The 14,843-nt window shown below is 37.6% G+C and overlaps 2 protein-coding genes and 4 pseudogenes across 2 annotated transcripts in view; 2 read left to right on the top strand and 4 right to left on the bottom strand.

Moving 5' to 3' along the window:
- Window positions 1-14,843, bottom strand: part of LOC126589103 (disease resistance protein At4g27190-like) — a 93,410-nt pseudogene that overhangs the window by 362 nt on the left and 78,205 nt on the right.
- Window positions 1-14,843, bottom strand: part of LOC126589109 (disease resistance protein At4g27190-like) — a 98,546-nt pseudogene that overhangs the window by 36,334 nt on the left and 47,369 nt on the right.
- LOC126589107 (disease resistance protein At4g27190-like) overlaps window positions 1-14,843 on the bottom strand; it is a 77,772-nt pseudogene that overhangs the window by 36,730 nt on the left and 26,199 nt on the right.
- The window catches only part of LOC126589164 (uncharacterized), a 42,811-nt gene that overhangs the window by 13,209 nt on the left and 14,759 nt on the right, over window positions 1-14,843 (top strand). The gene's annotated exons all lie outside the window — the stretch shown is intronic.
- Window positions 8,149-8,865, bottom strand: LOC126589157 (18.5 kDa class I heat shock protein-like; annotated as a pseudogene).
- Window positions 13,150-13,931, top strand: LOC126589148 (18.1 kDa class I heat shock protein-like). Its single transcript, XM_050254377.1, has one exon. The coding sequence runs from the start codon at window positions 13,224-13,226 to the stop codon at window positions 13,704-13,706; it is 483 nt and encodes a 160-aa protein (XP_050110334.1). The 5' UTR covers window positions 13,150-13,223; the 3' UTR covers window positions 13,707-13,931.

The following is a 14,843-nucleotide window of genomic DNA, read 5'->3' as shown; positions in this document are numbered from 1 at the left end:
GGAGAATATTAGAAATCACTGAAATTGGAATAAGTTGAAACGCTTGTGCTTATTGTATATGTTTTTCCAAAAATAGCGGTTTAAGGATAAATTAATTTTTAGGCCACTTAGCACTACGGTTATGTTTATTGTATATGTGTTTGTGATAAAGGTTTCTCTTGAGGCAGTTGGTAATCTAAAAAGCTTCTTCCTCACACCTTAACTGCTATTAGGTACCTCGAAAAAATGAATCAGGTAGCAGATTGTGGTTTTAGATCCAAACTGTTCAATTTTTAAGTGCTATACATGTATGTATATATTAACTGTTCAATTTTTCAAGTGCTATACATGTATGTATATATTATATAAAACATGGTAGAATACTTTTTTGAGTACTATATATATAATTTTCATCAGTTTTTACTAAACCTAGAAGAAGTTGGAGATGGAAACATGCTAACCTTTGTGCTTGATCAATCAACGGTGTTCGTCCTCCCTGTTGGTTTCGTCATCTTCATCCTTGCCATCGATTTTGTCATCATCATCCTTGCCGTCAATTTCGTCATCTTCATCCTCATCCTCATTGTCGATTTCGTCATCTTCATCCTCACTGTCGATTTCGTTATCTTCATCCTTACTGTATTAGAAATAAAAGACGATGTTTTCTTGAGATATAATTGAGTTTTCAAAAAAAAAAAATATTTAAATACACTTTAGTGTGCACATACTCGCATACACACACACATATACATTAATATATGTATGCTATTATATATTCTTTTGTAAAAACTTCAGAAATTCCACGTATACATCAAGATTTAAAAGAGAGACGTTAAAAAAAAAACATCTTTAAATATGCACACATAAGTGATTGAAAATTAGAAACCTTAAATTAAAGCATACCTTGTGTCGTAAATATTCCTTAGAGTGGCGTTGAGGTCCTCCTTCCATTCAGCCACTCCCAACGCGGTGCGTACTTGCAATCGGGGATGTGTGTCAACAAGCTTTTTAGCAAATAGCCTTAAGTTTTGGACTTTCCTAACCTCCAATAACTCCAAAGACGGCAACTTCAAAGTATAAGCTTCACCACAAAAATACTTGAGTTTTGGCAGACTTATAAGGTTGATGGACTTCACTTTAGGTAATGTAATTGTTTCATCAGTTTCTTCTTCTGCGGCAACGATTTCTTCCATCTTCTCACAGAATACAACTTTTATGTCCTCTATACTCACAAGAAGTTTGACTATGGACGATGAAAACAAGTATTTCAACTGGTCGCAATAAGAGACGTGCAGCGATTTCAAGTTTCCGAAGCTGCTTCCTGTCAACATCGGTTGTGAACTACCCGTCTCCCAAACACGCGTTAAACTTGGCAAAATATCTAACCGCAAGGATCTCAATTTATTGAATGCTTCAACGGAGTGACTACTTTCTTCATGCTTCGGCCCCTTTAGTTGGAAAATCACTTCCATTGAATAACAGCCACATACAGTAAGATTTTCGAGATTATCATAATCATTTGAGTCCTCAAGATCAGTTGGTGTAACCTAGAAAATTAAACACGATCAACAAGATGATACAATAATAATTAAAAGTTGTACTTATAGAGGTTAATTGCACCTGATTTAAAAGCTTACCTCCGGATTAATTGGACGTGGCAATATTTCAATGGGGCGGTGGGCGTTTGGTCTTGAATATGGTGCGCATCCACATCCAGCAGGGCACCAATTTGATGAACGTGTTGGAGAAGTGCTGAAATCATGACTTGTTGAATCCTTCTTCAAGTTATTCTCCAACTTCAATGTCTTCAAATTTTCACATCCTTCCACGTGCATATTTTTCAGTTTCGGAAACAAAATCATGTATTTTGTCGCCTCTTCTTCATTTTGCTCTGTGATTCTGACTATAGTTTCCATGTCCGGACATATTGATATCTTTACCTCTTCAAGATTCAAAAGTTCTCGGGCAATTAAATGCGAGAACACATATTTTAGACCCCAACATCCATTTACTTCCAAGTATCTCAAATTTTGAAAGCCTTGAAATCCAGACGGAATGTTTTTCCACAAGTGTGTAAACAAACAATCGTATATCTTCAACTTACGTAACTGGGGAAACATTGCAGTTGTCTGGTCATGGATTTTCAGATCAAATAGCACGCCTTCAAACATTATAAGCATCAATTCTACCTGTACTAAACTTGGAAACCAGGAAATGCACTTTGATGGAAATATTGCTTTTTCAAATATGCCTGCAGATTGATGCTCAACCCTTGCCGTTGTTTCCTGAAAAAGAAAAATCATTATCAGTTAAACAATTTCAAATTTCCGCATGTCGGCTGCCTCCTCATATCATAGAGATTGGAGAGTGGGACATACCTCTTGGTTGGAGTATAGCTTCTTGGCTTGGAAGAAACCAACCAAACTCCCTAGACCCGAGAGACTCAAATTGGTTAATTTATGGAAAGATATCATATCGGCTTCCTCCTCATGTTCCCTCCCATGCTTCGACACAATTTCTTCCATTTGATGACAATTATCAATGCTTAATTTCTGGAGTTGTACCAAGTTTCTTGCTACTGATAATGAAAAAGCATATTTTAAGACACCACAAGATACCAATTCAAGGAATCTTAGGTTGGTCAAAAACCCACTTGTTCCATTTGCAAGATACTCGATATTTGGACAATACCGAAGATTCAAATCTTTCAAATCTTGAAATCCTTCTTGGTCTAAATTAGTAAGGACAGAGAAATTCTTAACCTCTGACAAATACAATGTTTTAGATTTTTTCAACAAAAGTCTAACTGCTTGACTCCCCTCCAACTCCCTTGCATCACTTTTTTCAATCGTCAAACAATTTTCGAATGCATAAGTTGTCCTCAAACGTTCTCTGAATGCATGAGAGACAGGTGTCCATGTTCCAAAGCATATACCGAATCTTATTGTTGGGCTTTTCAAGACTTTGTCTTTTGGCAACAGGTGGATGACACTGGGTATATTTATGGATAGAACCTTCAAATGATGAGACAGAGACATCACCTCAGAAATGCTTGCCATCCCCTTTTCTTCTCTTCCTCTTCCAATTTCCCATTTCTTAAAGCTACCAAGCATATACAACTCTTCAAGTCTACATAAGGTGGAGAAGATACCATGTGAAATCACCTCAAGATTCCTGCAGTTTGTCGTATCTAACAACCTCAACTGTTTAAGTCGTCCAATTTCCCTCGGCAACTCACGCATGGAATCACAATCACGAAAGCTGAGGATTTCCAAATTCTCCAAACTCCCAATAACATCAGTAGACGTGCCATCAAATTTAGACCCATTTAGGAGCAAGGTCCGCAGGTTCTTCAGTAATCCTAGTGAGCTTGATGAGCCTCGGTTTTTCATTTGCACCAAAGCTAAAACCTTCAGTTCTTTCATCGCCTTACAAATGTTGTCCATGCTACCTTCTGAAAAAAGTCCTTCCATCGTCTGTAGAAGCTCAAGTTTTGGGCATTTCAAACCATCTTGAATCTCCAAATCGCCAACAAGTGAGATTGTAGTGTAATGGTCATATGTAGCTAAATTTGGCCACCCTTTATTTTCAGCATCACTTCTTATCAAAAATCCATGTGGATCTCTTGAAGCAATCCATATGGCAACATCGCGAACTACGTCATGCATTTTTGTAGCCTCACTCTTGCCACTATCTAGCAACAAAAACCTTCTTTTTAGTTGGCCAACCAAAGAATGCACTCTATTTCTTGCATCTTCCAAAGTAAAGCTGCTGCTAAAATATCCTCGACCCCACCCGTATCGAACCAAATACTCAATTGGAATATCATAGTCTTCTGGAAATAAACAACAAAGTAAAAGACATAACCTGGCTTCATCACTCTCCAATCTATCATAACTCCATTTTATGCTAGAATAAACTTTGTCATTCACTCCAGGAATGTTCACTGGGGTAGAATTTCGCAACTGATTAAGGGCATCATCCCATTCACGCTTGTTTTTCTTTTCTAGGGCTTTTCCAACAGTTACAATTGCAATAGGTAAACCTCCACATTCATGCACAACCTCTTTTGCAATGGAACGTAAATCAGGATCGTTGAAGGATTCACCTACCATTTCTCGAAAGAGCTCCTGTGATTCTTCTGTTGTTAAAGTCGGGACTGCAATAATTTGTTGACTTCCCATCCTGTTGCAGACTTCCGAATCTCGTGACGTCAACAAAACTTTGCACCCCTTATGAGCATCTCCAGAAGGGAGTCCTATAGCCTCAAAATCAAGCTCTGTCCAGACATCATCTAATACAATCAGGATCCTCTTTATTTCCATGAGTCTCCCATGTAGATTTAGTGCTCTTCCGGACTCGGATTCCTCCTCAAATTTCAAACCTATTTTGTCTGCAATTTCCGACTGGGTCATCCTAATACTTGGACTTTGAGACACAGTTGCCATTACAATTTTATCAAACAAGTCTAGTTTTGCCAATCTTACGATGATTTCTTTCACCATTGTGGTTTTACCCACACCCCCCATTCCACAAATCCCGATCATTCGTACTCGTTCCCTCTTCAAACCCTCTATCACCTCATTCATGTATGCCATTCTGGACTTGAAATCCTTAAAACCTTTCTTGAATGTTGACCATATCTCTCGTGGAGGTGCAGGATGGGCCACATTTTCAAATGCTCCTTCGTTTTGGAGCTGAAGAACTTCTTGTTTAATCTTATAGGCTCTCCGACTCAAGCTCAATCGATACACACATCGCCTTTTCTTGTTAATTTCATCCTCAAACTGCAACACTTGTTTGACCATGTCGTCGTTCACATTCTTTAGCCAACTGTGAACATCAGGTTTGATGATTTTACCATTCCTTTTGGCAGCATCTACCAATCCCTGCACTCCATCTTTCTTGTCAAAAAGCTTTTTTATCTCACCCTTAAGATTTTCCAGGTTGGAATGGTAATTAACCAAATAGCCAAACTCTGTTCCTATTGGTGTGACCAAGGACTCTCCAATTTTTGAGGCAATTGCAATTATAATTTCCATTTCCTTCTGAAATCAAAGACAACGGCCGGAATGCTTCTCCTTGTTGGTGGCTTTTGTAAGTCCCGCGCTCAGTGCTCTGATGCCTAAACCAAAGAAGCACCCCAACTCAACATTAATAATCATATATTTTTGTCTTGTTTAAATTTGTATTATCACTTAGTATTACGGTTTAGTGATATTTCTATTTACTTGTAAGTTAGAGGTTTTATGTTCAATCCTTGCAAAAAAGGCGAATTTGAACAACATTATTGTAAGCTCATTGTCAAGCTTACACGATACAGCAAGCAACCTGATATATCAGGTTTTTTCAATTATTTTATTTCTTTATATTTTTGTTTTATTGTTTTTTCATTCATCCTTATCCCATTACCATAGACCCCACACCTCCTCTAGTTTTTTTTTTTCCCAGCAACCCTCATGGTTCGTTTCAAAATTCAAGCGTCTCCTTCCTCCATTGCCCACTATTTATGACAGTTTTGAGCCCAGCCAGAAAACTTATCTATTTTTTTTTCTATCTTTATCTTTTGTTTGAGTTTTGTGTAGATCTTTGTTATTTTTCCTCTATGACTCATACTTAAGGCTTAAGGCCATCTCCAACCGATGGCTGGTAAGAGGGCTCGTTTTAGCCCTCTGGCCCTCCAAGATTCTTCAAGATATTAATATTTTAATGAACAATACAGGGGCCATATTTACCTCCGTCTCCAACCGAGGGCCAGAGGGCTCGTTTTAGCCCTGTCACAGAAAACCGTCTCCAACCGAGGGTCATAGAGCCAAACATAATTTATTATTTAAAAACTACAACTTAAATTCAACCCATTTAAAAACCGTCTCCATTTAAGTTTCATGTTGTATAATTTTTATGTTGGTTAATGTTATTTAATGTTGTTTCATATTGTTTAATGTTGTTTCATGTTACTTAATTTAATTTAATGTTGTATAATGGCTTAGGAAGTTATAGGAAAAAAATGAAATTTAAAAAAAATATGAAAAAAAATTTGTGAAATAGAAGTTATAGGAAAAAAATGGAATTTCAAAAGAAATATGAAATAAATTTTGTGAAATAGAAGTTATAGGAAAAAAGAGAAGTTATATGAAAAATTTTGTAGTCGTTGCATTTGAATTTTTTCTTAAGAAATCCTGTCGGTTATACATGCTATTATTTAGTATAAATGTATTCATGTCGGTTATAACCGACAGGAATAACAAAACATTAAAAAAAAATAGCCAGCCCCGGGCTAGCTGGCTGCAGCCCTCCAGCCCTCTAGCCCTCTCCGATTCTGTGGGGTCCTCCCAGATTCCAGAGCCCTCTGGCCTAGCCCTCGGTTGGAGAACGTTTTCGGGCTATTTTCGGCCCTCTGGACTCTTTGGTTGGAGATGGCCTAAGCATCACTTAGTTCAAACCCGAAACGATATGAAGCCTTGCCACAAAGTCCCACCTGATGCTTATCAAATGATCTCTTTGTTATAATTTCTTCGTAAAAAATATTTTTTTCTCCTAAAATTAAAATATAATTTTACCTCCAAGATAATGAAAATGGTGGATGTTTATATTTTGAAATTATTATGTATACATTTTAGTGAGAGAATTATTTTGTATATATTGTTGATTGGTACGTTTAGTTTTAGTGTTGGTACGTTTAATTCTAGTTTATGGTACGTTTTATTTTAGTTTTGGTTATTTTAATTTTAATTTTTGGCACATGTCATTGGTTGATAACTTAATAATATGTGTCTTTGTTTTGGATTAATAAAAATAATAAATTTGGTTTGAAGAAGGCTAGATTTCGGAGCTACTTTTTGAATAAATTGGTGGATCAATGGCACTTCATGTAATTTTGAATTTCAAAAAGAAGGACATTTTAGAAAACGTGGCACCAACACTTTTGTTTCTTAGTCACACATGGGTAAAAATAAACACCTAAAACAACAAATATTGAAAAGAAATAAAGTTTCCAAGATGTACATACGTACCTGTATTGTAAATCAATCCAATGCAACAGTTCGCTAGAGTAAAAGTGAAATTCTGAAATCTATGCCTTATTCAACAACAACTCATGTGTCTGGTGCTGACATTGTTACTTCACGAATTTGTTAGAAAATATGAATGTTGAATGGTATCATGCACAAGGAGGACATATTATGTTACCTCAGCAATGCAATGAGCAGATAACTTCAATGGGGAAAGGTTAATAAGAGTTCTCTAACAATATAAATAGAGAAGCAAAAAAAAATATTTAACGAGCATTACCTCAAGAGGAGGTGATTTTGAAGTAAGGTATTTTCATTCTTTTTTAACAAGAAAAAGACAAAGGGAAAGAAAATGGGATGCATTGCTTTCGAACCCATTTTGTATTTCTCTTTATCAAGAAAAAAGTGAAAAAGATTTGGATACTTTGCTTACGAACCATATGGTACTTTCTTTAACAAAAAAAAAGAAGGATAAAGTGAAAGAAAAATTGGATACATTGCTTCCCAACCCCACATTCTCAAGGCACAATACATGGCTTGAGCCATCCTCATTCGTTCGAGGCATCACATTATTTTACAGTACAAACATCACAATTAGAATTGGTAATCTATTTCGAACAATAGTAGGGCTACTATTAGTCGTAGCATATAAATTCTATACAAATTTGTTTGAAAGTGTTTTTTTAAGAAACTCCTTCAAAAGCATACTATTGTCTCCAATTCGCCTGCCTGCGAAGAAAGCATATTAAGAGTTGCGCACAATTGAGGGAAGGACATCCTAAGTCCTAACCAACAAATCTCAAAGCCATTTTTTTTTTAAATCTCAATTGTACGCCATGGGTCTTGCCTTTTGCTGCCTAGAAATCCTTTCTCCAGTTTTAGAAGCTTGGTTAAAACTTTTCATTCAAACTGATCCAATCAGAGCTTTAAAATCTAAAAACTCACAAAAATGTTTTGCGCATGGAAAGTGAGACAGAGGAGAGAGAAGACGGGATGTAGGTGTAGAGAGACGAAGAGGGAGAAGTGAGAAAGGGGCTTGGCAATGGTATGATACTGCGTGAAAAAATATAGAGTGAAATGACAAGTAACAGAAAAATAATATAACTTTCACATTCGAACATGAAACCTAATGAACTTTACCAAAAAGTTTAAATCTAAATTTTTACTACAAAAGTTGTTTTCCGATTATCCTCACTTAATATTATTTTCAAACGCGTAAATCCAAATTTGTATCAAATTAACCACGCACAAGTCATTATTTTACAAACAATTACACAAATCACTCTTTTTTGGGCACTCTATTTCATAATCTTATTTCCTAAGAACACAACATTCATAATCTTATTATTTCACTATTAATTAACCATTGATTTCAACGGCTTTGACGTCAGGCTTCTTCACCTCTGTCTTTGGTACGATCACACTCAGAACTCCATTCTCCATGGCAGCCTTAATCTGATCGACCTTTGCATTCTCCGGAAGCTGAAATCTTTCAAGAACTTGCCTCTGCTCCTTACCACTCTATGCCACTTGTCGTGTTTGTCCTCCTTCTCCACATTCTTCTCTTCGCTGATCTGAAGTACCCTGTTGTCTTCCACCCCCACCTTCACCTCATCCTTCTTCTGTTGGATAGTGGCCAAATTAGTGGCCAAGTGGACAACAAGCCAAATGCCTTTTGGCTAGTAAACTAAACAAAGAAAAGTTTGATGAACATCATCATGAGTAAAGACACAATGATGATGTTTGTTGAAAAATCAGGGAATGTAGAGAGTGATGAGGAGGAAGGGAATGGGAAATCCTTGAAAGGGTCACACAAGTTGAGAGATAATTGGTTGAAGATGTTGTTGCCTTGTTGAGAGTTGGGGATAAGCAACATTTTGAAAAAGAATACAATAAATTATAAAAACTACATAAACTATGGTTGAACCACAATCTCATACTTTATGTATTAAACATTACAATGTCATACATTAACTTATGAATTCGTTGCAATGTCCAACCTCCATTAAATTTGTTAAATGATAACTTGGCAATAATGGGACCCACTCATAATTTAAAAATTAAATAAGTCAAGAATTTTTAATCTGAAAAAATTAAAATTATTAAAAACCCCATTTCTCCTCGTGTCTCTCTCGTTGCTTCTTGATGGCTGTCTGCGGCGAGTCCTCTGTCATGGAAATTGTTGAAATGTCTCACATTGACCGTATCAATGACAAAAGAAGAGTTTAAATATCCTAACCCCACTCCAACTATTACCGAGGCCTTTTGTGATAAAACACCACACCTGACGGATTGTGCAGGTGGTAATTACCAAGTTGGGGACAATATCGGTGTTGTTGGAAGTGAGCCGTATGGCCCGTCTCTCTGATAATTCTAAATGGTATCAGAGCCAGAGAGCGGGCCCGTACCGTACTGCCACGTGATGGGTGGGTCCCCTTGGCCCCACGCGATGATGGTGGGTCCCTTGGCCCCGCGTGTAGGGTGAGTTCCCTTGGCTCCACGTGGCCTGAACTCGAGATCAGGCTACCGTATGAGCTTCCCGCCCACGATTCCTAGACCTGGCGATGATCGAGACTTTTCCAATCCTCATCTATCCGTCGTCAAGGTTCTAAAGATCAGCAAGGGAGCTCTCGAGTGCATCATGAGAATTTGAAGCTGCGTAATCGTCATTGTCGTTGCTGATGTGGTTGTCGCTGCTGGTGGAATCGAGTACCTAGGAATTTTGGAGTAGTGGAAGGCGTCGTTCTAGGGAAAGAGGAGGAACTCGATGGAGTCAGGGGATGAGATTTTTTCGGTGAGGTAGTCTGTGAGTCTTCTCTATTACCTTCTCTCATTGGTCTGCGCATAGTCTCCACCGATGCCCAAAAATCATTTTACCCATAACATCATGGGTTTAAATTAAAAATTAAATCTTAATTTTCTTTGGTAGAGAAATAGTCTAGTGTTTTGGTCCAGTGGCCATGAAGGTTTCGTGGGATTTGAATCCCACTCCGGGAACTCGTAAATCTATTGGGATTTTAAGGGTTTGTAAATTTTGATTTGTGAGGTTTGGGAATCGCGTCCTGCTTGTAATTGCCGGATCCACATTCAATTCACGTTTTTTGGATCAAAAATCGGGTTTGCACTCTCGTGTGATTTGTCGACTTAGGTTTGAATTTTTTTTCTAGAAAAAATTATATGCTTTGGTTTGTTTGGTTGCTCGGAAAATTGTTGGGGGGGGGGGGTTAAGGGAGGATTGGGGATGAAGGGGAGAGGAGGGCTGCGGCTGAGAGAGGTTTTTTTTAATTGATTTTAATTGTAAATAAAAAATTAATAATTTTTTATTCCAATTGTCAAAAGAGTGAGCGTCAAAAGAGTGAGCTACATTCCTAGCACCTCATCATTTAACATTTAAAATTGATAGAATATTTAAAAGAATTCATAAGTTGGGGTATGACATTATAATGTTTAAAACATGATATATAAGATTGTGGTTCGATTCATAATTGAGATAATTTTTTTATAATTTATTCAAAAAAACCTAAGGAAAACTAATGAAAAGGGTTTGAAAACTTTGAATTTTAACGATAAGGACAAAATAAAATGTAAAATGAATAGTATCATAATTGACTTTTTAATGTAAAAATATGTTTTTTCGTTAAAGTGAACAGTATGAAACTTTTCGTTCCCAAAAACCTATTCATGGTTGAGATAATTTTTTTATAATTTATTGAAAGAAACCTAAAAAAAAAAAAAAACTTGATGTGGTTTTGTTTGGCTGCCTAGGGAATCAAATTGGAGTCGGTAGGGAGAGTTCTTGCTTGGCTTCACTGGTTGGTGAAGGGCGTGGGTTAGTGACGTGTTTATAACGAGTCAAAGACGTTTCTGGAAAATTCCAGGTGCCGGAAAACTAGAAAGAGCATGAAACCCAACAGCAATGAAGGCAAAACAGAAGTTGCTAGAAACTTCGTGAATAAAAAAGAATTGGGCTTTGACCAAAAAAAAAAAAAGAAAGAAATTGGGATAGAAGAGAGAAAAGAATTCCACTAAACTAGCTTTACTGCTGGTGCGGGCGTGCAGATGTTCTTTTTTTATTTTTTTATTTTTATTTTATTACCAATTTGGCCTATAGATTTCAGTTTGTTTTTCACATTTGTACTTGATATTTATGAGCTAGAACTTTGATCAGCCATTGGTAATTGGCTAGGTATAAGATTGATTCTTCCAATCTTATGGTGCACAATAAAATGCTTTATTTCAATCTTATGGCGTATAGAACCTTACTGACTGGGCTCTGTGGAGGATTTTTCTTTTTAGGCTTAGATCCTTTTATGCGTGTTTTACAATATTTTATGTATTATTTTGTACACTATTAATTTCTCATCCAAAGTTAACTCTATACACTATTTCTTTATAAAGAACTACCAATCTACCATTCAATGTGTATGCATGCAAGTAATATAACTTAAATTGACGAAAATTTGAATATAGTAGCTTCGAATATAACATTAGGGATGTAATTGGCAGATTTTTATATTTCAGGGACTAATTTTTCTTAAAAAAATAGTTTAGGAACCTAATTTTCACTAAGGTGATAATTCAGGAACTAAATTGGCAATTTACCCTAAACAATAATATGATTCGAATTCGCTTTTGACGAGAATCGAACCTAAAACCTCTCACTCTCAAATAAAGAAAAATACCATTAGAATGTAGTACTAAGTGACCATCATATTACTTAACTGTTGGTACGTAATTTGCTTGTTTGGGCTATAACTCCCTTTACCTTTAGATAAGCTACTTCATGAGATGTTAAATGTTATTGATATTTAGTTGATATTGTTAATTTAATGTAAATATTATTATTTATCAATACAACAACAACAACAACAACAAAGCCTTTTCCCACTAAGTGGGGTCGGCTATATGAATCCTAGAACGCCATTGCGCTCGGTTTTGTGTCATGTCCTCCGTTAGATCCAAGTACTATAAGTCTTTTCTTAGAGTCTCTTCCAAAATTTTCCTAGGTCTTCCTCTACCCCTTCGGCCCTGAACCTCTGTCCCGTAGTCACATCTTCGAACCGGAGCGTCAGTCGGCCTTCTTTGCACATGTCCAAATCACCGGAGCCGATTTTCTCTCATCTTTCCTACAATTTCGGCTACTCCTACTTTACCTCGGATATCCTCATTCCCAATCTTATCCTTTCTCGTGTGCCCACACATCCCACGAAGCATCCTCATCTCCGCTACACCCATTTTGTGTACGTGTTGATGCTTCACCGCCCAACATTCTGTGCCATACAACATCGCTGGCCTTATTGCCGTCCTATAAAATTTTCCTTGAGCTTCAGTGGCCTACGACGGTCACACAACACGCTGGATGCACTCTTACACTTCATCCATCCAGCTCGTATTCTATGGTTGAGATCTCCATCTAATTCTCCGTTCTCTTGCAAGATAGATCCTAGGTAGCGAAAACGGTCGCTTTTTGTGATCTTCGCTAGATTGCTCCGGTCATTAGTGTGGATAAGTATATAAATGGATAGAGATAGGAAGGCAAACACAAGATGTACGTGGTTCACCCAGATTGGCTACGTCCACGGAATAGAAGAGTTCTCATTAATTGTGAAGGGTTTACACAAGTACATAGGTTCAAGCTCTCCTTTAGTGAGTACAAGTGAATGATTTAGTACAAATGACATTAGGAAATATTGTGGGAGAATGATCTCGTAATCACGAAACTTCTAAGTATCGGAGTGTGGTGTCGTCTTGACTTGCCTTATCTGTCTCATAGGTAGATGTGGCATCTTCTCTGGAAATACTCTTCCTCCATCCAGGGGTGGTATCTCCAAATAATACATATCAAAGATTCAAACGCCCTGCTTATAACTTGCACAGTATCTTCAGTTTTAACCGTCCGATTAAATCGAACGGCCCATACAACCCCCACACTTAGGTTTTTGGGTCCACCATTCATCATCATGAAGTCAACCGTGTTATGTGAGTAACTCACACAAACGTCGGATTATTCTTAAGCGACCTAAGAAAGTTCCAATTATTCTCAAGCATCCTAGAAAGTTCGAGAAACTCACGCATACTTTTCCAGCCTCATCCTCAAGTCTGTTCTAGAAAATTCTTCGGTTCCTTATAAATATATCAAATCCGCTAATTTTGCAATCAGTCCAGCAAAAGCAATATTTCTGTAATAATTCTCAAATTTCTCTGCATCCAAACCAACCCCATCGGTTTTTCAGAATGTCGCTAATTCCCAACTCCCGACGAGGAAGCGGCAGCGTCTTCGACCCATTCTCCCTCAATCTGTGGGACCCTTTCAAGGATTTCCCGTTCCCTTCCTCCTCATCACTCTCCGCATTTCCTGAATTTTCTCTGGAGAATTCGGCTTTTGTGAACACTAGGGTCGACTGGAAGGAGACCCCCAAAGCCCATGTGTTCAAGGCGGACGTTCCGGGGCTGAAAAAAGAGGAGGTGAAGGTGGAGGTGGAAGACGACAGGGTGCTTAAGATCAGCGGAGAGAGGAACGTGGAGAAGGAGGATAAAAACGACAAGTGGCACAGAGTGGAGAGGAGCAGCGGCAAGTTCTTGAGGAGGTTTCAGCTTCCGGAGAACGCAAAGGTTGATCAGATTAAGGCTGCCATGGAGAATGGAGTTCTGAGTGTCACTGTTCCGAAGGCGGAGTTGAAGAACGTTGACGTCAGAGCCATTGAAATTTCTGGTTGAAATTGTGATATTTTTTTTTTTTTTTAAAGATTTTATCTATGATTATCTGCTCAGTCACAAATATGTATCAGAAATAAGAGTGCCAAAGTTATATCACGAATATGTATTTGATTTTGAGCATTTGTCCCTTTTAACTGTAGCAAGACGTAATGTACCTGGGATTCCTGGTCGTAGTCCCACCATTTCTAATGGAGCACCCAAATGCCGCGGTGTGATTGTTGGTTATGTTGCTTCTCAAGACTTCGAGCCACTTTCTTTGTACAGGGTAATGATACAACGGAGATGCAGATGGATGCATTATGATCAATAAATGTCGAAATTCCAACAAGATTTCAATAACGATAAAAGCCACAAATAATGCATCCATCTGCATCATGATCATCTCTTGGCTGTTCTTGAACTCAGCTTTGAGATCGGCGAGCATGGTTTCCAAAGTCGACACTCGCGATTCCGGGGTCGGCGAGGCATACAACAATGAAGGATTGAGAGGAATCGACACTGGCTGATACCAATGTTAAAACCTTGCTCGGCTTCTTCACAATTGCATAGTACTTTCTTGTATTACACAGAGATTATTCCAATGACCCCCTCCCAATTACAACCGACTGCCTTATATGTAAACTACTTAGCTTCCTCTGTAAGCTATCATCTAACAACTTACAACAATCTTATCTACTACTAGAGCATCTCAACCTTACATTTGTCATATTGAGATGATGACAAGTGGCATCCTAACATCCTTTTGATCTTACTATGGGCATGCTACAACAGAGACCATCTTGATAGTGTTTAGGTTCCTGAGTTCAGCTTATTCATATTGATAGTGTTTAGGTTCCTGAGTTCAGCTTATTCGAATGATTACTTGCTAATTAGCTTCTTTTTTTTGATGTAATTGTCACAATTGTTCTTATCATTTTGCTTCTTACTGGAATGCTGAATGAAGCAGATCACTTATATAGTAGAATGCGTATGCTCATATGAAATACGAGAAAATCTAGTAAAGAACAAATCTTGTAGTCACCACTATTACAGTCCATCTGAACTCAAACATATCGATCGTTCTACGTTTATAGTTTTTACAGTCACACTTTATGTGGCATTTACATTAGTGGAAAGTGCGAGGTCCAAAGCAAGCTA

The sequence above is a fragment of the Malus sylvestris genome, chromosome 11 (assembly GCF_916048215.2).
Source record: "Malus sylvestris chromosome 11, drMalSylv7.2, whole genome shotgun sequence".
Classification (NCBI taxonomy): Eukaryota; Viridiplantae; Streptophyta; class Magnoliopsida; order Rosales; family Rosaceae; genus Malus; species Malus sylvestris.
The sequence above is the reverse complement of the archived record's forward strand: the minus strand, read 5'-3'. Positions and strand labels throughout refer to the sequence as shown.